We start from the raw sequence: 24,234 nt of genomic DNA on the forward strand, positions 1-24,234 counted from the left end.
CGGCGAGCGGGGGCTACTCTTCGTTGCAGTGCACGGGCTTCTCATTGCGGTGGCTTCTCTTGTTGCAGAGCACGGGCTCTAGGCACGTGGGCTTCAGTAGTTGTGGCGCATGGGCTCAGTAGTTGTGGCACACAGGCTTAGTTGCTCCGCGGCATGTGGGATCTTCCCGGACCAGGGCTCGAACCCATGTCCCCTGCATTGGCAGGCAGATTCTTAACCACCGTGTCACCAGGAAAGTCCCCAGATAGCTTTTAAACACTGAACAGTACTGCCTATAAAAGACTAAGAATCACTGTTTATTCTTGCACATTTTGTGAAACAGCTAATAAGAGGCTGTTCTTACTGTCCTAACAGTGTTTTAGTTTGAGAGAAGTGGACTAGAAAGAGAAACAGAGTTTCCCGCCCGCTGGCGGGGGCGGGTAGGAGGAAATGAGAGGCTACCCAGGGGGCAGGCGCAGCCGGCAGCTGGGTGGAGACTCAGCCTGAGGTCAGAAGCCCCTGGAACCAGGCTCACTGCCACCACCTCCCGACGTGGAGGCCGGAGGGCGGCTTGGACAGCTGACCCGCCCCGCGGCTGCTGCAAAACCCTGAAGGGTGTGGTGGCTGCTCTGCCAGGGCAGGGAGCGGGGAGGGACGGACAGACAGGCGGACGGAGAAGTGGGGGGAGAGGCAGCTCTCCCCTGAGGGATGTGAATTCAGCCGAGCCTTGAAGCGTAAGGGGGAGGGGGCCTGGCTTCGGACCTGCCTCCAGGTGACCGCAGGCTGGCGCAGGCGGGCCGGCGGCTTCCCTCTGGCTGCGGCTGCGTGAAGCCCACGGGGCACCCAACCCCCAAAGCCCCCGCTGCTGCCCTGTCCGCGGATTTTCTCGTCGCTTCCCCCGCCCTCACCTCCAGACCGTCTTGCACGCCCTCCACCCGCCGTCACACACCTCCAGTCCCACGGCACCCATGTGGGGAATCCCAAATCACCCAGAGCTGCGCAAACACCTAACAGGAGGGCTCTACCTTCTTCCCACCCGCGCTAGTCCGTGTTCCGGAAGCCAAGTCCCCACGATGGCTCAAGTCAGAGAACCAGACTGCTGCTGGGAAGCGTGCTGCTCGGGCCCCCAGCCAGGGGAGGGCGCGTGAAGGAAAGGACCCCGCAATTCAGTCACCATCGAAGACAATTTTATTTACTCACAGAAACAAATCCAGAGCCCCGCGGGCGGCTCCAGCTCCCCTCGTCCCGCCCCTCCCCCACCCTGGACCCGCAACGCCGAGCTGACCGTCCTCCCCGCCCCGTGGTAGCACGTGAGCTGCCACAGCAACCCGGTGAGGTAGGTGTCGCCACCACCCCCCAAGCCCAGGGGACAGCGGGGCAGCCGAGGCTGAGCTGGCAGAGTGCGGCCGGAGTGGGAGGTCCAGCGGCCCAGGCCGAGGGCCCCTGCAGACCACATGTTCTCTTCTCGAGTCTGCGGGGCCCCGAGGCTGCGCCTTCCTCGGGGCGGGCCTGGCCCGGTGAGGTCCCCGCCCGCACGCAGGCCTCGGGGACAGACCACACCCCGGGTCCCGAGTGGGGATGGCAGGCTCTGGCCCAGCACTCAGGCCGCACGGGCACGGTGGAGAGGGGACTTTAACGGCACTCCTCCCGTGGACTCGGCGGAGAAGGAACAAGAAGGCAGCTCGTCCTGGGAGCGGCCCGGGCGGCTCCAAGAAGCCCGAAGAGTCCTGTGCGCGCGGCGGCCCGCGGCGCCTGCGTCCTGGGCGGAGGTGGCCGGGCGGCAGCGCGGGCTCAGGACCGGCTCCGGTCCTCGTGGTTGCCAACAATCATCTTGCTGTACAGCTTCTGCTGCTCCTCCTTGAACGTGTCCTTCACCTTCTCCCGCTTCAGACCACCGTCCCTGACGAGAGAAGGAGAAGTGCTGGATGCAAGAGCAGAGAAGCCCCGCTGCCGCCCCGCGCCCCGGCCAGATGTGCCCCCCACCGGCTGCCCGCGCCACTCCCGCCCGGAGAAGCCCGCCAGAGACGCAGCAGCTCCCTCATCACGGTGGCCTCGGAAACCGGCCCTGGGCCTGCGGGACCCACCCTCTCTGCCTTACAACTCTCACCCCTGCCCTGGGGTCAGAGCTCACTCCTCTTATCCAGGGTACTTTCTAATTGCTCACACCTGCCAAGGAGTTAAAAGTTCTTTCTGCTCAAACATTCATCCTCACCTTACAGAAAGCAAAGGAGGCCCTGGCTTTATGGAAGGTGAGCCAAGCTTTAAGAAATACTAGGACTTATAATGAATCTGTAAAACTGATCTGCAAAATAAAATCTGTATAATTCAGATCCCGGGATTCTCCAAATTCATGCAAATGAACACAACGGAAAATACAAGTTCTTACTGCTTCGTGCTCAAGGGATGGTCCTGTAAGGGAATGGAAGTAACGCAGAGTTTGGGGCTAACCACCCATCTCCTCCAATAGCCCCAAAGAAATCCTCTAAACGTGGATTCGCTTCTTCAAAGTCTCCCCCCACCTGACACCCCAACGCCTTGCCTGCACCCTAGAATCATCATCATCTTCAGTGACTGATGCAAAACCAAGCCCACCGCAGTCTTTCTCTTACACTTTGAGTGTGGAGGCGGGCTGGTAGGAAAAGTCTCTGGTGAAGCCCTCACCACCGGACCCGCCTTACCCTGGGAGCCCTGACACCTGCCACATCCTTTAAAATCCCCAGCAAAGGCCTCCTTTAGAAAGCAGCCACCCTTGTCTTCGTTGGGCTTCAGCGACAGGGAACGTGGGCCAGTGGCTAAACATTCAAGCCGGTCAGACCTAAGCTCAACATGCGACTCCAGGGCTGATTCTGTGGCTTTGAAAGAGAGTTACTTAACCTCTCCGAGTTTCAGTTTCTCATCTGAAAAATGGCAGTAAGTTTTCCTACTCATGGAGTTACCCTGAGGGTGAGACGAGATCATCAGAGCAGCAGCAGCACTGTGTCTGGCACAGTTGGCGCCCAATAAATGTTAGCGTTTTTAAAAAGGGCCAAGCAGACCTAGAGACTGCCATACCGAGTGAAGTCAGTCAGACAGAGAAAGACAAATATCACGGTATCGCTTATATGTGAAATCTAAAAAAAAAAATGATACAAATGAACGTATTTACAAAACAGAAGTTGAGTCAGGGATGTAGAAAACTTAACGGTTACCAAGGGGGAAAGGGGAGGGGAGGAATAAATTGGGAGACTGGGATTAACACATACACACTATGATATATAAAAGATAACTACTACGAAGAACCCACTGTATAGCACAGGGAACTCTATTCTGTGCTCTGTGGTGACCTATGTGGGAGTGGCGTCTGGAAGAGGGTGGATATACGCATATGTATGGCCGATTCACTTCGCTGTACAGCAGAAACTAACACAAGTGTAAATCAACCATACTCCAATAAAAAAATTAATTAAAAAGAAAAAGGGTTACAGGGCAGTTTAAACGCCCATTCAGTCAAATGCGCTCCAGAGCTGACCCCTGCACTTAAACCTAAGGGTCCCAGGAGGGGGGATTAGCCCCCCTGACCCAGTGTTCAAGCGCATCAACCTCCTGTTAGCTGGAGTATAACCACCTCACACCCTAGTGTAAGGGTCTGCAAACTACGGCCCAAGGGCCGGATCCACCCGACGCCTGCGTCTGTAAGTGGAGTTTCACTGGCACACGGACCCACTCCTGGACTGTCTCTGGCTGCTTTCCCGCTACAATGGCAGAGTCAAGCAGTTGCACCAGAGACCACATGGCCCAGAGTCTAAAATACGTACTGACTCTTTTCAGAAAAAGTTTGCCAACTCCGGCTCTAGTAGGTAACAAGCTACAAAAAACCAAAACTGGTCTAAGGAAGGTCCAATTTGCCAAATACACGAGATGAGACAGCCCAATGCCCGTCCGAGGTTTCCGGGTTGGCACGGAGTCCCTGCCCGCAGAGACAGGGCTGTCCCGGTGCGCAGGCGGACTGTGTCCCCAGGAAGGGGTGCCAAATCCACCGCTTCGTCCAAACATCCTGGGCTTCTGAGAGTGAGTCAAACTGCTGACTCTCCAGGACTGGTGGGCTCGCTCTCCACACCAGGGAGAGGAGGATCCTTCGTAAATGGAGTCCACCACCCAGCACCCGCTTCACACATTCACGTCCTCCTGGACTCGGCTGGTAAGATCCGGCTCTGACTCACCACAGCAGGTCCACAAGGCCTCCCTGCCTGGCAATGGCGGACTTCACCCTGTTTGCGAACTGGACGGCATCCTCCTCGGCCTCTCTGGTCATGGGAGGCAGGTACCACACGCTGCAGACGATGGCCCAGCTGGTCATCATCCTCAGCAGGTACGTCACCATCCCGTACTTGCTGCTGTTCCAGAAAGCATCACCGAACTGGGGGTCGTACTGCAAGACAAGGGAACGCCGGACGGTGAGAAGTCAGGAGTTCTAACGTGTGTGCGCATCAACGGCAGCTTTGCTGAACGTCCCCGCCACGTCCGGGGCAGGGTCGGTACTAGGACGCTGCTCCCAGCCCCTACGCGGACACTGCCGCAGGGACCCCACACCTGGGCGCGTGTGACACCTAGCAACACCCACCCCCGAGCGCAGATCACTAAGGAGGACCAGCAGCTTCCTCCAAGGTCCTCCCTCCCTGAGCCAGGGGCCTGTCTCACTCACAGGTGTCTATCGTCTGTTCTTCAAGTCCTCAAGCACGTCCGCAAACAGAACAGGAGCACATCCTCCAGAGATCCATGCCCCGAGTCAACAATCCCCAGCGTTTCACCCCACCTGCTCCATCAACCCCTCCCGCCACGTCACACACTCACAAAGACTTCGACATGTACCTCCCCAGAGAGAGACTTTCTTACACAACCGCCAGCTTTCAAAGATCGCTTCTGGTGCCCAGACCAAGGAGAAAACAACCAGAAAGCTCTGCTTGTGTCACAACACTTCTAACGGAGCTGCCTGTCTGTGTGAGGGGCGGCGCTGCCCCGAGGAAGTGGCAGTGGCCACGGCGGGCGGGCGGGCGTCGGATACTGTCACCTGCCAGCCGCTCCGAGGCAGGCGAGGGCTGTGCCTCAGGGGCATTTTGTGGGCCATGTGGCCACAGCTGCGACCCTCGTTCTCCCCAAACAGAAGAGCAAGTGCAGGTGAGCCGGGAGGGAGAGCTGCCGCAGGAAGTTACACAAGGGGCAGCAAGAGGAACCGGTCCCTGAGGAGAAAGCCTGAAAAGGGTCAGGGCTGAACTGCCACTGCACGTCTGAAGGGCTCTCAGAGACAAGCCTTCAGATGGAGTGCGTGACTGCGACGCAAAGACCCGGGACCCGAGTGAAAAAACCAAAGGAGACGCAGTTTCACGAGCGGTCTCACAGGACCCAGCTGCCACCAGTGTGGAGGACGCCCCTCCCCGGAGACCCTGGGAAGGGACACCGGCCAAGGTGCCCGAGTGCAGGTTCTTACACTTGGGGGTGAGGGGGCTCGGTTAGAACTATATGATTTTTTTCAGGCCTTTCAAGCCTAAATTTTATGATTCTCAGAATAAAAAGTAGAGAATTTTGCCTAATTGCACACCTGACTATAGAAATGAAGACATTTAGACTTAATTACAGAAACTAAAAAATCGGAATGTAACTACAGAAGGCTTAACGGGTTCGTGTTATAACACCACAAAGAAATGTGGGAGAAGAACGAGTCTTAAACAGGAGCTAGTGTGTGTGACTGGAAGAAAGTGCTGTTACAGTTTACACAGCATGATTGGAGAGAAACCTTTGCTGAGGGCTGATTCTCTATTCCATGCTGGGCAGACACCGTGGAGAGAAAAACAAGGCAAAAGTTCAAAACAGCAATACATTCCTCAAAGTCAGACAATGGCTTAATTTTGGTGGAAATGTAACAAGAGCTTTAAAACCGCTAAGGTCATACAAGTTTGGTTACCAATGACGTCTTCACAAAAACTAGAGAAGTATCTGGGAAGCAGAAGTTCTTAATCACATGTGAGCTTTAATAAACCTGCGGGTGGAAGGAAAATTTACATGCCCGTGTTCTGGAGCGGGCATAACTGTCTAAGGGTCCATGTTCCAAAACGGGCGAAGGGCAGGCTCTCAGCGTGGTTCCCGACCAGCAGTGTCAGCAGCGCCCAGGGACGGGTCAGAAACGCAAGTTCAGAAACTCCGGGCATGGGGCCCAACGATCTGCCTTTTCACAGCCCCACCAGGTGATGCTGATGCAGCTGCACAGAAGCGATGCTCTGGAGTGAGCAGGAAGGGCTTCTGTGCAGCAGCCGGTTTTTAATGAACACGCAGGGTGAGGCACTGGGCTCTCAGGACATTAAACTGCGGGACGGCACACACGCAATGCAAACATCTCTCCCCGTTCCCACACCCATGGCACACACTACGAACAGGATGTTTTCTGCTGCTCCAGACCCAGCATCCTCAACGAATCCCGTGGGCGGCCCTGGTCCAGGGACCTGTAACTGTGCAGCCACTCCTCGTTCACCATCCCTGCCCTGGTGCTCGGCCTACCTGGGAAAGCAGCGTTCGCTTAACCAAGAAGAACCTCCTCCCCCAAATGCACCAGCTGTGCTGCCAGGTGACAATGAGGAATATTTCTTCAGAAGCCTTTGCAGACAAAAGACGCTCGCAGAAGTATGCAGACTAAATTCTAACAACTCTGACTCACTCTTACCCCGATCTGAGACGTCAACCTAAATAAATACTCTAAACATAGTGACAAAGGCTGTGTTTTTTTTTGGAGAAAGTGGTATAACAGCATTCTTTTAGAAATAATTATGTGGATCTATTTAAAAATCAGATGGATACAAGCGTGGAGAGAGAGGAGGAAGAAAAAGGGAAACTGGCTGAGTGCGTCCCATCTTCCTAAGCGAGTTTGGACTCTCAGAGGTTCAAGTTCCTAAAAGGCGGGGCAGACTAACAGGTTCGTTTAAGGCCCCTTTACTTTCACGAGTGGCCTTCGGTCTGTCAGATGCCATGTGAGCCACAGCAGCGGGGCTGTCTCTTCCTCCAGCAGCAAGGACACATCTGCACCTACCCACCCTCACCTCTGACCGACCAAAGGCACAGACCCAGCTGGGCAGCCCCGTGCCCGCAGGAAGCCCCTCAGGTGGACTGCCTTCCATACCGGCGGGGCTTAGGAAGAAAGAGGAACCCGTGGGGGAGATGCACCAAGCTCAGGGCTCCGCAGTGTGGGCTGCTCCATGGAGAGGGGGCCCAGCTCCCCCCTGCGCGTCACGGCGGCCGCGGCGATCACGTGGCCTCAGAGGGCTCGTACCTTGATCGCGACGGGGTAAACTGTGGCTCCAATTTCAAAACTTCCCTTTTTGAACATCATCACAGATGTATTGTTGATGCAGGTTCCTGAAATGCAGGAGAGAGTAAAATGCTGTTTCCTTCGGTCCTTTACCCCAGAGATTAGGAGTTCAAGGATTAAACATAAAAATAAAAATCACTCTAATGGCTCTTCAAAGAGGATAACCCGTCATCTCCCCAGCTCCTGAACGCACACTGAAAACAGATGAACAGACTACTGCGCTGCTTCCTCTTCTCTTCTTACAGGACCGTCTTCCCTGGTTCCCACGGCAGCCCAGATGAGAGGCCAGAGGCCCCGGCCGACTCGGGAGGGCCCAGGGAGGACTCCGCAAGAAGCTCGAGGAGCCCAGCAGCAACACTACAGAAGGGGCTCCCGCGGCGGGGAAGGCCACACGACGGCACTCCGAGTCCATATTCTGAATCCTCTGAGTCTTCAGTCCCACGACCAATCTAAAGGGCCCCCACGTTACTCAGTGAAGACAGGTACCCCCAACACGGGTGAGGGCCTGGGCTCCAACACGACACTGGACGCACCCTCCTGCACGGCCTCCCCACACAGACGCTTACCCTCCGGGAAGATGAGGATGGGCAGCTTGCTTTTATCCTGCACGTGCTCGGTCAGCCTTTACAAGAGGAAAATAAAACGAAGGGTCAGACAGCCTCACGTCCGTCATCATCCAAATGCATCTATCAATACCCTGTCTAGACGTGACGCTGGATGTGGTATAAAAGCGGGTTAGCAAACACGATCCTCTCTTTTATAAACCCACGGGCTAATAGACAAAACTCCCAAGGACAGGGAACACCGGATGATTACTACTTAATGTGCACAGCTCTTCAATGAAGTACGTGAGTCTGTGCACAGGGGCCGTGGCTCAGACCCAGGACTGTCTAAAGGGCTCACCCTCCACAGAGTCCGGCAAAGAGCAGCCTCGAGAAACGCTCACCCCCGACTTCCTACAGCCATGCTGGGTGGGACCTGCAGCCCCCGAGACGCAGCGCAGGGAATTCAGGGACGACCCACCATTCCTGGGGAGCGGGTCTCGGCTGAGGCTTGCTTCCCCTCAATTTACGGCAAAGCTCTCGCCATCACTTGCACGTTTACTTTTTTTTTTTTAGCTGCACTCTGTTCTGTTGCTTTAAGTGTGTTTTCATTTGTGACAATGAATTCATTTTGAGATTTTCCTAGATCCCACATGCATGCTGCAACAAAGTTTGCATGCCACAACTAAGGAGCCAGCGAGCCACAACTAAGGAGCCCGCCTGCCACAGCGAAGGAGCCCACGTGCTGCAACTAAGGAGCCGGGAAGCCGCAACTAAGACCCGGCACTACCAAATAAATATTAAAAAAGAAAAATCAAATCGCATTAAAAGTTCATATAGTGTTCATTACAATGGGTACAAGGAATAAAAAAGGTTACAAACATTACTACCTTGGGTTAGTAATAACACTAGGGTTTTGATACTTTTTATACTCCATGTTTCAGAAAAACACTACTATGAAAGCAGCTGGGGCTCAGTGGAGAAGGCTGTAGAGGCACAGCTTCCCCTAAGCGCAGACTGCGTGTCACTTGTTTACCTTTTAGCCACCAGGTGGCGATCCTTCACTTCCGAGCGCTCGAACCAGACGTGGGGGCAGGCCTTCACCATGGCTCTCTGGATGACGCCCATGAGGCCGCCGTGCACCTGCCCCACCTGCTCTCAGACAAAGGAGTAAGGGCAGCGAAGCTGTCCTCATGCAAGCCCCCAGGTCCCCCGAGACACAGACCCCAAGCTCTCACCCCGTAACACTTTAACAGTAACCACAGGCTCTCACTGTTCAGAAACCACCATTAGACTCTCTGAATTTAAATTCTTCTAATCAGTGATACCAGAGATGTGTAACTATTGATAAAAACACAGCTGAAAACCCTAAAACGAACCGTGAAGCGGAGCACACCTGTGTCCAAACGCCCTCCCTGGGTGGATTATCCAAAGCCCCCGAGCCCAGCGTCTTCAAATTCTCCCTCCCCACCTTCACTCCTCCCACCTTCACCCCTCCCCACCTTCACCCCCCCACCCTCACCCCTCCCTACCTTTACTCCCCCACCTTCACCCCCCACCTTCACCCCCACCACCTTCACCCCCCCACCTTCACCCCTCCCCACCTTCGCTCCCCCCACCTTCACCCCTCCCCACCTTCACTCCCCCCACCTTCACCCCTCCCCACCTTCACCCCTCCCCACGCCGCTCACTCTGCTCACAACATCCAGGTCCCAAGGAGTCCCCAAGGCCACAGTAACAAAGGCAACAACCTAGGTCAGGCCCGTGTATAAAAACGTGCTTACCTGTTCACACCCTTAAGAAAGAGCTCCCAGCCCTGACCAGCCTAAAGGAGCAACAGAGAGAGGCCTTACCATGGCGTAATAGCCATCACTGGCCAAAATGATGACGTCAATGGGAGATGTATGATTGGCCACGCAGATGCCGCCGTTTCTAGGCCGGTTCTTCCTGTGTTTAAATTGTAGGCAAAGCAACAAAAATCAGTGTGAAACAATTCATCTGGAACTCACGCCTGGCCTCGGCAGCTTCCTAACGGCTCGAACGACGCTCTGAGGGCCCACGGGCCGGCTGCCAGCCCCTCGTGTTCCGCCAGCGCCACCCCTCTGTCCCATCCCGAGCCCCCTCACCTGTCGTGGTAGGTAATGATGGCCGTCAGGGCTCGTACGCAGATGCGATAGCACATTAGGTGAACGTGCTTACTCAGGAACTCCTTAAACCTGCGACAACAGGACAGAGATTTGTTTTTATTTTTCATACATATAGGAAAACAGGAAAAGGTGCTGAGTCCAACCATCTAACCATCACTGCCTATGGCCTTTATGACTGCCAAGTATTTTTATAAATGTTAGTGTTTATGGTAAAACTCTGTATTAGCATCTTTCTGTCTACAGATAAAGAAAGAAAGAAATGATGAGGGCTACTCAAATTCACCTAAGGTAATGGGCTTAGAATTCACAGCCCTAGAATTTCCAGCACACCTGAGTCTCCTAGATTCCTTTCCTTCTTGCTGGTCAACACCCAGAGACAGGGCAAAGGCCAGAGAGTCAAACCTCCCCACCAGCCCGGGCAAAAGAGAGGTTTGCCAGCCCCATAACTTAGCAGAAGGAGCCAATTTCTCTTACTAAAAAAAAAAAAAAAAAAAAAGGCGAATAAACAAAAAGGCCCTACCTACACGTCTTATCCTCTTACCAATTCATCAACACAGTAGAATGCTCAAAACTCAACAACATGCTATAAAACCTGCTAGCCCTGGACTCTACGGGCTTGTGTTTTCTCCCTTTTGCCTTTAAAATGGGAAGAGTGTGAGGGCTGGAGGGCAAAAAGAACACAGTCACAGATCAAGATCAGTTGGAAAAAAACTTTCCTGCCTGTGTCATTGCTGTCGTTGGGTTACTTTCTCCCTCTAAGAGTCTGTGGTTTGGGCTACGCCCAAAGAAGTGGCCTGGCCTTCAAGATGGGAGCCGTCCCCCAGTACCTGTAGACTCGGATGCCCGCGCTCTGCTCACCTCCCGTTTGGCAGGTATCCCACCACCGTTGTGCCCACCACCAGGAGGCTAATCCCCGTGAAAGCAAGAGCTATCCTGTAACGAGAAGACAAGTTACAACACAGCAGACAAATCTGTGCCCCGAGTACAGAACTGGACGTGTGAAAATGGAAGTGGGCATCATGAAAACTCCCCGCAAGATCTGATCACCTGGACCCAGACAGGAGTCCTGGTCCCTAGAAACGCGGCCAGGCCTATCAGAACCAGAGGGCGTTCTGCTTCCAGAGTGGCAGGACACCATGGATTTGGCGTTCAGCCAACACCCTCTCCTGCAGGCAGTGGCAGCAGCCAGAAGGATGGGACGGTCTACTGATGGCTGTGCCGCCCTCAGGCACCTGCTGCCCTGTGGTCTTACCCTTCCCTTTGGCTTAAAACCCTGGCAGAAGCCCAGCTTCGCTGTGAAGCAATAGGAAGTAGGGCCCGAAGGTACCAGCAGCCGGCAAGACATACTCAGAATAGCCCGTGGTACAGAAACACTGGGAGATCAATACTGCCTCTGTCCCAGAGAGGAAGCTGCAGGAACAGCATCAGCCAGGCCCGGGGAGGGGTGGCCAGGAAGAACATCGTGTTCCCCGTCCCTGTGTTTTGTCAGTCCAGACAAGCAATTTGTCTTTGAGAAACCCAGCTACGTCTGATACGCAGACAATCCGAAGGCCCTTAAAGGACAAGCCCCGGTGTAGCCTTCCGAGAGCCAGATGGCCTAGCCGGGGACAGAACGGTACTGTCCTCCTCTCTAAAGCAGGAGAGCAAAGCGGAGGGGCCGGGGGCATGGGCGGGCAGATCAGGCGTCGGGCTAGGCCCTGCCTCACCTGAGGGGCAGGAGGAAGCAGTACCGAATCAGCACTCCTAGGCCCCAGAGCACCGTGAGCCGAAGGCTGATGTACTGGAAGTTATAATTGGTCCTGCTCAGCAAGTTCCAGGACTCCAACTCCTCTGCTGAGAACCTCTTTGTCACCTCATCGTCCATAATGGTCTCCACCCCTTTCCGGCAGAAGTAGAAAATGTCAGAGAGCTCAAACTCGAGAGTGTTGTCCAGAGCCTTACTGCTACCACTCCGGCGAATTTCTTTGATCTCTTCTTCTAGTGACGTGGGATCTTTTGCAATGATTCCTGCAAGAGAACAGCCCGGTCAAGCGGCCCGCTGGGAGAAAGCACGCTGGGAATGCTCGGGGTGCTCACCAGTGGGGAGTGGGGGCGGGGCGAAAGCGCGCAGGCACGTAGTTCCGGGGGGCCGCTGGGGAGGGGGACGGAGACCCCGCCTTACCGTTGGTGTAGGGCTTGTAGAGCTGGTGGTTCCTCTCCTTGGCTCCTCGCTCCATCCTCAAGGTTGCCCACTGCGGAGGGAAGAGCCACACACCGCGATGAGCCCCCTTCTCGCTCGGGGGCACCTCCACTTCCGTTCCGTGCCAGCCTCAAGCCCGGTCCCCAGAGAGCGGACTGCGGCCGAGAGCACACTGGTTCTGGGAGGAAACTCGGAGCCCTCTCCTCCTAGAGCACACCCGTCCCAGATAACCTGGACCGAAAGCCACGTCCCCGGCGGGCACGAGCTGGGAACTAGGGCTGGGCTGAGCTGCTCAGGCCTCGCCTCTCATGGCCTCCTGGGTCCTTAAGGAGCCGACAGTCCACGGACCTCAGGGTTCCTTCGTTTCTGCCAAACAGCAGCGCTTCACCAACAGGAAAACCAAGCACGTTTTAAGCTTCTGCCCGCCACCTGGTGCTGCCTGCCTCCCAAATTATTCCAAGAAAGCAACAATTTTAGTTTTCGAGTCGATAAAGGATTTAAATAATATATATGTCTGGACTGCCCATTCACCCTCTGAGTAACCTCTAACAGGAGACCCCACAAACTTGACACAGAAAGCCTGAGAGTAGCTTAGTGTTTAAAAAAAAAAAAAAAAAAGTGTTAAAAAAACAGTATTTGGAGATAAAAAACAAAAACAAAAACAAAACTAGGTTCAAATCCCAAGTTTGACAGTTATGCTGTGTCTCTTAAGCAACTCATTCCAACACTCTGGATGCTGGTCTTCTCTATCCACAAAACAGGATGATGGTCCTTCAACGTCCTACTTCACGAGGATCCAATGAGACCATATGTGACAGAACTCGGGAAACGGCAAACCCCCCGAATTGTCCTCAGTACCACTGAGATAATATGGGCTCCAGGAAAGTGAGGCTCTTCCTAGATCCTCCCTTCCTTCATTAAGATCCTTTCAGCTGTCTTAAGAGAGCCAGAGGCTGGGTCCCTCCTGCTCTCACATGCTGAGAGGCGAACACACGAGCTCCCGTCCGCCCTCCTGCAATGTGGTACCGCAGAACACAAAGTTATGACCGCGGTGAGTCAAGGAAGCAGAACGGACATTTTAAAAGGTGTGTTTTCAAACTTCTGTTTCCACAGTTCTGCAAGGTAGAAAAGAACCCCGTCATTCCATGACGCAGCAGGATCCACACGGCACAAAGCCTCTGGTGAGATTCTGCTGGCAGAGCCTGCCTCACGACGGAATGTGCAGGAAGGCTGTGGTTTCTGTTTTAACTGGAAAGGTGCTGGTTTCATGAGATTCCAGTCCCCTAGCTCTGTCATACACATCCTCCTGCCCTCCCGCTTTGTACTTTAGCTTTACTTTTCCAAACTTCAGGCACATCACAAAATGTCTCTGCGTTGAGGAGAGAACTGTCCAAGGTCAGCAGAGCAGGGGAAGAGAGCCGGGCGGGGCCGCCAGGGGCCAGCGCTCGAGATGGGCTGCTCCGCCTTGCTGCGGTGACTTGGTGCGGTGACTCACGGGAGGGCGACGGAGCCAGCGGCACTGAGAGCTACGCACCTGGCTTCTCTGGCTTCACTTCAAGGAGCACCGCGTCCAGACGCCCAGAATAAAAGCGAGAGCTCCAGGTTCAGAGGTCATTTCCCCACAAGCCCCCTCCCTTCCCTTGATCCGGGATGTTCAGGACCAGATTACTTAATTATTCCCTTTTCAGCATCTCCCAGACAGAGACTGTTAGGGGCAAGGATAATGCCGCACTCGAGCTAACAGTAAACCCAACACAGCCCTCGCAGGTGAACAACGCAGGCCCAGCCCCGAGAGGTGTGGGCGGCGCCACGGTGCATCTTTGCTGCTTGCTCACTCTGTTGAGCACTGCGGGTTAGGGGCCGAGCACACGGGGAAGGCCTGACAGTCTCTGCCGCACTCGTCTCAGCGGAGACCCGCCCCTCTTCTCAGCCAGCCTCCACCGCGCTTCGCACGACCACACCAGAGACACCCAAAGAACCAGACCCCAGAGGCCAGGCTCCCAGCACCCGTCACCGTCCGCTGCCCAGGCAGCGACGACATCTCTCCCTGCTTCAGCGGGAAGCTCTCAGTAGCTACTGTCAAATCAACAATCCTGACTGCACAGCGGCGACAACCTCACGTTTCCAGTCACCTGCTGGTCATGACCGCGTGCAAGTCCCCCCATCCTCACACCCGGCCTGAGAGTGAGAGGCAGCCGCACACACCCGACCCCAACGTGCTCCCCTCCGCCCGGCCCTCCTCCCACGGTCCCCAAGCTTCCCCGCCCGAGAAGCGTCCTCCCTGGATGCCAGTGTCAGGCCACCCCTTTGTCCACCCGCTGCTTCTCCTACCTACAGCTCTCTCCCCCGCCTTCCTCGCGCCAAGCCATCTGGACACGCGCTCCCGTCTCACCATGCAACAGCTGGATTTATAGGCCACCTCATCCCCTCCAGGCACCCAAAGGCTCTTCTCTTCTGAACTAGGTACTGTCTCTAAACCAGACTGCACTTTCTCGCCTCTACCCACTGCACTTCTAGAATGCTTTCTCCCTTTTAAGATCCAGTTCAAAGGCCACATCTTACATGAAATGCTACCTACCCAATTCCTGCAGTCACAGTTCGTCTCCGCCTGTGTATTTTAACTGGCGTCACATTCTGAATTAGTTCTGTACGCAGATATCTGTCTTTCCTACTAAACTATAACTGCCTCGAGGGGCAGGAGCCAGAACCCACCCATACCTGCGGTCCAGCAGAATCTGACCAAGCGCCCTGCACTTCGCAGGCAGTCGATAAGGGCTGCATTTAATTCACCAGCTCCCAATATTTCTCTTCATCAAGGTCTCCGTATGAAAGACAGACCTGAACGTAAAACCACTTCCTAGCACCCTCCCCGCCATAATCCCACTCTCTTCTCCTTCAGTTCGGCCTTTAAGCTACTCCCGGTGATGCTGGGACGGGGGGCGGGGGCACGGACCGCACCCATGTGAAGGAGGCATTACTGCTCCCACTCCCTGGAGGATGACGTAGATTGCAGGGTCTGGGGACTTCGGTCAAGTTTCAGAGTTGGTAAAGAACCCTCAAAAAAGTCACACCTATCCCACCACGATCCCGCGACCTGTTCAGTCTCTTCAACCTCCTCACAACCATCACTGGTTTCCAACCCATTCCGCTGTGGAGCTTAACGTCACTTATTACAGCTGGCCCATCTTCTCTGACCTGACCTGATCAACCCCCTTCACATCGGGCAAGAAAACTCAAGTCGTTGTTTTTTTTTTCTTCATCTTTCTCCTTTATACCCAGGCTTTCTTCTCTCCTTTTCCAAATCATTCTCAACTCAGTTGGAAGTCCACTCTTAGGAATTCTACCCAAAACAATACCATCATCGCTGTACAGAGGGTACATCTGAAGCACAAACACTAAGATAACTAAAGTACTTTAAGTAACACGCTGCCCTCCGCACACGACCGTCTCCCGCAACTCAGCATTAAAAGGACCTGCACCGAGCTGTCTTCCAGGAGGAAAGACCTGGAGGACCCGCCCACGCACACATCCCCCCTTGGCAGGTACCCCAAGGTTCCTTTATATGGGGAGATGAGCTGATCGTGGGAAACCATTTGTCAAGCTGCGCCGACCCAGCTCCCCCCAAAGCAAGGTACGTGTACTGCACGGACTACCAGACACCCAGCTTGGATCACCTTTATGAAGATTATCTACTGAACTGTAAAACCAGCTTATAAGATCCCAAAAGAAAATGTAGACATAAAATTAAATGTACATGCCATTAACACAGCCATAAAATATTGCCAAGACTGAAAGGTAACAAAAAAATTTTTAAGGTGTTGTCAGCTGTGAGACATGAATGAATGTTTAAAATTCTTTACTATTACATTATTTGTCTGGTCATCTACTGCTGTGTAACAAACCAGCCCATAATACTGGCTTAAAATACCACCACCATTTATTCTGCTCATGAATCTGCAAACTGCACAGGGTCCGGCATCGGCTGGGTGTCAGCTGATGCTGGTTGTCACAGCTCCCCTGGGACTGGGAGCTGGAACACCTATGCGGGGCCTAGGCTTCCTCACAAAGTGGCAGCCGGGCTCCAGGGGCAAGTATCCAGAGGCAGACGGAAGTTATACTGTCACTTCTAACCTAACCTCACACGTCACACAGCGTCATGGCCACCACATTCTATATGTTAGAAACGAGTCACCAAGGCAGATCCCCAGCTCAAGAGGAGGGCAATCCGACTCCACCTTTTGATGGTAGATGTTAGAATCACTTGGGGAGCTTCTTAAAAATGCTCACCCAAACCAATTAAATCAGAATTTCTGGGGAGATTCTAGTGCTCCCAAACAAGTATTTTTTAAACACTCCCCAGGTGATTCAGATGTGTAGTTAGGAAGAGACCCACAGAATTAAGATGATCTCTGAGCTTCCTTCCAACTGCAAAATTACATATTGTACCCCAGTTTAGGAAGGGATGATGAGGATAAAAAAGGCAAAATAAAGGTCTCGTCTTTATTAAAAAGCACCCACAAGTATAGGTGTATTTTATTTTATTTTATTTTTTTAAATTTATTTATTTTTTATTTTTGGCTGTGTTGGGTCTTCGTTGCTGCGCGCAGGCTTTTCTCGGGTTGTGGCGAGCGGGGGCTACTCTTCGTTGCGGTGTGTGGGCTTCTCACTGTGGTGGCTTCTCTTGTTGCGGAGCTCTAGGCGTGCGGGCTTCAGTAGTTGTGGCACACGGGCTCAGTAGTTGTGGCTCACGGGCTCTAGAGCGCATGCTCAGTAGTTGTGGCGCACGGGCTTAGTTGCTCTGCGGCAACTAAGGGCCTCCCTGGTGGCGCAGTGGTTAAGAATCCGCCTGCCAATGCAGGGGACGATCCGGGAAGATCCCACATGCTGCCAAGCGGCTAAGCCCATACGCCACGACTGCTGAGCCTGCACTCTGGAGCCCGCGAGCCACAACTGCTGAGGCCCACACGCCTACAGCCCGTGCTCCACCACGGGGGAAGCCACTGCAATGGGAAGCCCGCACACTGCAGCAAAGAGTAGCCCCCGCTCACCGCAGCTGGAGGGAGCCCACGCTCAGCAACGAGCGCAGCCAAAAATAAATTAATTAAAAAGGAAAAAAAAAGATTACCTGTCCCATGGATTGGCCCAAAAATATATAATTATAATCAACATTAAAAGCCACAAGAATGTACATCTGAAAAACACAGTCAATAGTAATAAGGATTTACTTGGCTATGAACTTTAAAATACTAATTTGAGGGGACATTTTCAAAATGGAATAGGGAATGCATATGGATTCTAGGTCTTTTGTTCCACCCAAAGTGATCCAAATTTTAAAAATTTAGCTAATACCAAAGAACTCTGGTCTGATTACTCCTATTTTTATGTTTTAAGAATAAGTACTTCCATAGGTCTATGAATTAATCACTTGCTTATAAACTTGAATAAAAGCTGGACATCACTCACTGCTGCCTCCTAGAAGTTTATCAGCTGTTCTACCCGCTCTATACTGATGTACGTTCTTCAGTGGCAAACGGGCATGGGTAATTACGTGGTTCACAGGAACCCTGGGCCTACTGAAGATTTTCAGGGACTGAAGTTTAAGAAAATTACATTTCCTGATTAATTAAAACAAACACTAAAGACTGACGACATTACTACTTCTCAAACTTTACTGTGCACCTGGGGCTCGCTGGAATGCTGATCCTAATTCAGTGGGTCTGCAGGGGGCCTGTGACCTGCATTTCTAACCAGTCTTGGGTGACACTCAGCTGCTGGTCTCAGAGCACTCTCTGAGTAGCAAGACAACCCCAGAGACCATAGGTAGGGCTCAAAAATCTTACGGTTGAACGTAAGTACTTAAGTAAGTACAAGCGCACCACAGCAGCATTACGGACAGCAGCCGGAAGGTGAAAATGGCCCATCAATGGATGAATGGATAAGCGGATTATGGTACAGACACACAGTGGAATATTACTCGGCCATAAAAACCAAAGTACTGAAACATGTTACAAAGTTATGCTACATGAAAGGAGCCAGTCACAAAAGAGCACACTTTATATAATTCCATGAAAATGAAATATCCAGAATAGGTCAAGCCAGAGACAGAACACAGATTCACGGTTGTCACAGCCGGGGGAGGGAAAAAAGGAGGGCAAGTGCTTAATGAGTATGGGGCCTCCTTCCAGAGAGGTGAGAGTGTGGTGGAGCTACACAGAGGTGGTGACCATGCAATACTGCAACTACCGCAAACCCAGCAAACTGTTCCCTTTAAATGGTTACCTTTATGTTCTGTCAATTTCACCTCAATTTTTTTTAATGTGAAAAAAAGTCATATTCTTATATAAAATACCAAAACTCAAGACTCAGTAATATACCTAAAAATATTTCCTGCTGTAATGTAGCATTTCATACAGCTCACTTCATCTTCCAGAGTCACTATTTCTTCACTGGTTAAATCTATCACTGATAGATACCCTGGGCCACTGCAGAATTACAGGGAACCAAAGGAAAACGAGTGACACTATTCTGAACCATAAGATACTATCTGAACAAATATAACTGCATTGTGTTTCCTATTATGGTCTCAGCCGTGGAAAAGATGAACCTGAAGATCTGGTGACTACTGAAAACAGATCCTGCTAATAAATCACCACATCTCTGAAGAGATAGTTAAAAGGCTTGTGGCAGAGATCAACTTCCAGGAAATATCACTTCTCACTCATTTCCTTCCCACTGTGACCAGTTCTGTTCAGCGGTATAACGACTTAAGTTCTGACATATGTTAAGAAATATACTCTTCTCCTCCTCTATCTTTCAGAAAATAGAAAAATTCATCAAATGCCCTTTTCTGTTACTTCTTTTTGTCTGAAGTGCAAGAACGTATTTAAGATAAACATTTGAAAGAGAGAAAAGACTCTCCCATACTTATCAGTCAGGGAATATGCCAGCAGCAGCTCTGAGTTGCAGTATCTGTTACATCACTGTCCGGCAGTGATTTTTTCTTTAATTCTAAGTCCCTCCGTTTGAAATAAACAGGCAAGGTGTGGGGTCATGGAATAGGTGCCTTTGCTCAGACAGACCAAACACACAAGTCCCTTAGCTCAAAAGGAAGACTGCTGAAGGCTTTCACAAGCTCACGTTTTAGTTATTCTTTCTACTCAAAGTGCCACTTCCTTCCCATTCTCCCAACTTTCTCCACATCCAGCAGCGAGTTCACAATTAACCAGACAAGAACAACTCTTTTTGCTAATGGCACTTCCTCCCTCCTCTGTGAAGCAACCGTTTGTAAACAGCACACTCACCGCAAAGATCTTTAACAAAGTTTTCATGTAGAGCTTTCGGATGCCAAAGGAGACCCCGAAAACGGCGGGGACGATGATGAAAACCAGGAGGAGGGTGAAGAGGACGGTCAGGGAGATGCCCAGGAGGCTGACAATCAGGCTGTCGAAAGGCAGCAACAGGAACATGGTGGAGGATGCAGGCCAGGCCAGCGCCCTCCTCCCCACGAACAAAGCTCGGCCTCAGATGGTCCTCTCCGACAGCACCGGCCTGGGGAGGGGCACCAACTCCATTCCCAAGTTCACGTCACTCGACGGCCGGAACAGAGAGCCTGGGAGTAGGATGAGAGCAGAAGGGGGCCCCCGAGGCGGCCAGCCGTCCCCAGAAGAGACGGGCTGCAGGGGTGGACGGGGCAGGGTCAGTCTTCAGTGCCAGCATCCGAGGCCAGGCAGAGTGTCTGGGCGAGTGAGCGGCGAGGGCGCAATCTGGGCTCTGCTACTCTCGCGCTGCTTCCAGAAGTTTTACTTTTTCTCCTGTCCAAGAGCATTTAGCAGATAAATCTCTCCTGAGGATGTGTCATTGCCAGAAGTACCAAGAAGAGTTCAACTTGGCGCCAGAAAATTCCTGATAACTCCAGTGGAGGAGGGTGACTGCTGGCACTTCCCACAGAAGGCTAGCGAACGTGAATATGTGGAAATTAAATAACTGTTTTCCTTAAAACTCCTTCATAAGCTGAAAATTGCGTCCACCGTAGAGCGTTCACGCCCGGCCCCGCGCTTGCTCTGGAGAGGCTCCGGGCGCACCGCTCCCAGGACCCTCCTCTCTGGAGAGCTAGAGGCCGCGCCGGGAGGCCGCAGGTGCTGGCACAGCACACCTCATGCTGCCTGCGGTGCGTGGAATTCCAGACGCGTCTGGCGCTGGTTTCCTCTGGATACTTTTCTCCCTAAGGCCCCCTTCTCAGCGGTGACCCGGGTTCTTGGCAAGAAGCTGCTCACATGCTGCCGAAGCTGGAGGTGGAGACAGAAACACCATCCGTCACACAAACACAAAGCAAGGGGAGAGACATCACGATGCTCTGGGGTGGGGCCTGGTGCGTTTTGGGGTCAGCCTAGAGCCTGTGCCGCTCTCACAACGTCAAGGTCAAAGGGACCGCGCAGAGCCGCAGGCGGCAGACGCGCGTGCGGAGGAGAACCACAGATGTTTCACAGTTTTCAACCCCGATGAAACGATGACCTGCGGCCGCTCAAACTTTTCTAATAGATAATGTATGCATATTTGGGGTTAGTAGAGGCAAACTATTACGTATAGACTGGACGGACTACAAGGTCCTGCTGTAGAGCACAGGGAACTATATTCAATGTCCTGGGATAAACCATGGTGGAAAAGAATACGAAAAAGAATGTGTATGTATAACTGAGTCACTCGGCTGCACAGCGGAAACTAACCCAACGTTGTACATCAACTATACTTCAATTAAAGAAAAAAAAATCAATACCTGAGACTTCAAACAGAAGAAAAAGAAAATACACGGACATAAGACGCATCTCAAAAGACAAGGAGGGCACACTCGGCGGAGGACACGTGCCTCCCACCTGTCCCCCACTGCCGAGGTCTCGTCCACAGATGCAACCGCATCATCAGCTTCGTGTTCTTCCTGAGACGTTCTACGCGCACACGAGGAAACCACTCCGGCCCACCTCGCACCCAGGCAACAGTAATGACGGCACACTACGAACACCGCTTTTTGTTTTGTTTTGTAGCTTAACATGTCTTAGGAGAGTGTTCCCGCAGTGCACACGGAGCTCCCTTACTCTTTGCAGGTGCATAGTTCTCAACCGTAAGAATGTTCCCTGATTTGGTTAACTGCTTTCCTGAGGTTGGACACCAATGTTCCTACCCTTTTTTTGTTATACATAATGTAATGAATGTGCCTACATGATTCAGCATACAAAATGCACATGCAAACATATTTGCAGGATCAATTCCTAGAAATGGAATTGCAGGGGAAAAGGAAATCTAGGTTTTAAAAAAATAATAACTCTTGTTTTTATCTATTTCCCCCCCCCCGATTTACTGACACTTAACTGACAGATAACACTGAGCAAGTCTGCAGAGTACAAAGCATGATTGATACACCTACATATTGCACACCTGCATATCGCAACGTGACATCCACAGAGTATTAGCCAAATATTTACCTTTTTTGTGTGTGTGGTGGGAACATTTAAGATCTACCCTCTCAGGAACTTTCAAGTATCTAATACAGTACTGTTAACTATAATCACCACACTGCGCATTAGATCCCCAGGACTTATTCATTTTATAACTGGAAGTTTCTACCCTTTGCCCAACATTTCCCAACTTCTCCTACCCCTTGATCCCGGGTAACCACCATTCTTTCCTCTGTTTCTACAAGTTCATATTTTCTGGATTCCACATTTATGGGAGAATACACAGTATTTGTCTTTCGCTTCTGACTTAGGAAATACAGTTTTAATATTACAAGATATTGTCACATTTTCTACATAGATTAACTCCTCCAGCCTTTCTGGCCACCCTGGCCACTCTTTTTTTTTTTTCTTTTTTTCTTTAAGACTATTTACATTGGGGATCACGCTTGGTGGTGTACATTCTATGGGTTTTGACAAATGTATAATGACATGTATCCACCACTAAGGTACCACACAGAATATCTTCACTGCTCTAAAAATCCTCTGTGCTCAGATTATTCATCCCTCCCTACCCCCAACCCCTGGTAATCACCGGTCTTTTCACTGTCTCCATAGTTTGGCTTTTCCCAGAATGTCATATGGTTGGAATCATAGAGTATGTAGCCGTCTTGGCTTCTTTTACTTAATACAGCCACTTATTTTTTAAAATGTCACTATTTCAGTTTTATATTACTCTTTCTTAACCACAAGTTACCACTCCAAGTTCTGAACTTGGGAGCATCCTATCATGTCTTTCTGGCAAGCATTCTGGCCTCACGCCAATCACCTTCTGGCTCCGTTCCAATACTCTTAGAAGTTCAAGAAATGGAACAAATGAACAGGTGACTGACTTCACCTTGAGTTCTGTCCAGTGCTGTTTAGAATTCAAAGCCCTTTCTCATGTTATCTCACAACCTGTCAGTATGTATTCTTTCCATTTTACCAGTTAGGAAACTAAGTGAGGGAGACACGGATCCCGTTCTCTGACTCCTAACGGCTCCCATTACATCCCACACACCTAGCAATTAAATTAAAAAGACAACGTTTCAGTGGCAGGGATCCTCCACTTCTTCCACTTTCACGTGACCATTATCATTGCTAACGTTTACTGACCACTCACAGCACAGACGCTGAGCTAATACAGCAAGCACTGTGCACACGCCATCCTCACTGAAGGCTCACAACCACCCCCCAGGGGAGTTACCATCAGTGCTATGAGAGGTGAGGGAGCGGAGGCTTAGAGGACAAAGTCACCCGGAGTCACACAGCTATAAATGGCACAGGAGGAATTTGGACAAGTGCGCCTATCTCACAGCCCCGCTCTTTAACCACCAGGCCCTCCTAGCTCTCAAACTACCTTGAGCTACATTAACACTTCCTTCACGCCAGGCCTGCTCGATAGAACTTCTTGCCATCAGAGAAAAACCACAAGACAAACCTGGATTCATGCATCGAAATTTGGTGTTCTCAGAATCCAAGGTACAAACCTGCTCGTTCATTTTTATAAACTGGCCAAGCCGACAGTACATGCCAGATTTCTAATGACAGCCCAACGGAGGTTCAGGAAATTAGATCTATTTCTGAGACTTAAGTCAATTCGCTGAGTCACTGTATTCCTTAAACCTGTCCAATTCCAGCCTAATCCCAGGGCCACACCTCCGTCCCACTCTCCCATCCCTGTCCCACTGCACAGCTGCTGTCACATTAGCCAAGGTTACCTTGAGTTCCATGAACCTAAGGTGACCAACACCGGGGTCACTTTGACGTCCCAAGCCAGAGCTTAGATCTCTTTCCTCTGGATCACAATCAACTGAGAATTCCCAAGATTATTCTGGGTTCGTGTCCCCAAAACATCAAAGTAAACACAGTTAGCAATAATTTCGTCACCTAGTTCAGAGGTGGACACACCAGGCCCACAGGACAAACCTGGGCCAGGTTTTACAAGGCTCGTGTCCTAGGAACGGTGTTTACATCTTTAAAGAGTTGTAAAAAAAAAAAAAAAAAAAAGAATAACATGTGACAGAGACCACGGCCAGCAAAACCTCAACTACTTACTATGTGACCCTTTACAGCAACAGTGTGCACACCTCTGTCCCGGCTGCTCTTTCCTCCCCTCCGAGGCAGTGCCCTCCCCCTTGTTGCCCTCCACTCCCCGCACCCCCAGAGACTCCAGAACTCACAACAGCAACTAGCCAAACGAGTTCTGTGGCCAAATTTAACAATCCTCCCGAGAATTCTTAGAGGCAAAGACGAGGCCAGCACGCTGTGGTTATCAAACAGGCCTCCAAACGTCTTGCCGGACTAGCGAACCAGCCATCACAGCCAGAGGTGCTGGCGTCTTAAGGCCCCTTAACACAGACTTTAGTCTCTGGAAATATCGGGAAACTGCTCACATGAGAACTCCATCACACCACAATTTCTAGATAAATGCTTTTGTAAGAGAGGCTATCACTTTGCCTCAAGTATAACCACAACTCCTTGGTAGGAGGCAGGGGAAGCTATCAGCTTAAAGCACTAGTTACCCCTTCTCTTCCATTCCACACCTTCCAGCCAAATCCACTGAGAG

General features: G+C 51.7%; 1 protein-coding gene and 1 long non-coding RNA gene across 9 annotated transcripts in view; one reads left to right on the forward strand and one right to left on the reverse strand.

Moving 5' to 3' along the window:
- Window positions 1-1,144: 1,144 nt before the first annotated feature.
- Window positions 1,145-24,234, reverse strand: part of GPAT4 (glycerol-3-phosphate acyltransferase 4) — a 31,164-nt gene continuing 8,074 nt past the window's right edge. For 5 of the 8 annotated variants that reach the window (XM_082374782.1, XM_082374780.1, XM_082374778.1 and 2 more), the window contains 11 exons: window positions 19,482-20,465; window positions 12,163-12,232; window positions 11,708-12,008; window positions 10,860-10,934; window positions 9,981-10,070; window positions 9,708-9,801; window positions 8,891-9,006; window positions 7,879-7,934; window positions 7,274-7,359; window positions 4,179-4,387; window positions 1,145-1,879 (listed from right to left, as the gene is read on the reverse strand). In XM_082374782.1, coding sequence (XP_082230908.1) covers window positions 1,771-1,879; window positions 4,179-4,387; window positions 7,274-7,359; window positions 7,879-7,934; window positions 8,891-9,006; window positions 9,708-9,801; window positions 9,981-10,070; window positions 10,860-10,934; window positions 11,708-12,008; window positions 12,163-12,232; window positions 19,482-19,646 — 1,371 coding nt within the window. In that variant the 5' untranslated portion in view covers window positions 19,647-20,465 and the 3' untranslated portion in view covers window positions 1,145-1,770. Of the gene's footprint in view, window positions 1,880-4,178; window positions 4,388-7,273; window positions 7,360-7,878; window positions 7,935-8,890; window positions 9,007-9,707; window positions 9,802-9,980; window positions 10,071-10,859; window positions 10,935-11,707; window positions 12,009-12,162; window positions 12,233-13,154; window positions 13,176-14,898; window positions 14,977-19,481; window positions 20,466-24,234 lie in introns of those variants that run through there. The other 3 variants (XM_082374784.1, XM_082374785.1, XM_082374783.1) reach the window with 3 other exon arrangements.
- LOC309619553 lies at window positions 14,971-17,028 on the forward strand. Its single transcript, XR_014239026.1, has 2 exons — window positions 14,971-16,880; window positions 16,939-17,028. It is a non-coding gene; the product is annotated as an uncharacterized lncRNA (long non-coding RNA).

The sequence above is a fragment of the Balaenoptera borealis genome, assembly GCF_965194805.1.
Source record: "Balaenoptera borealis genome assembly, chromosome: 21".
NCBI lineage: Eukaryota > Metazoa > Chordata > Mammalia > Artiodactyla > Balaenopteridae > Balaenoptera > Balaenoptera borealis.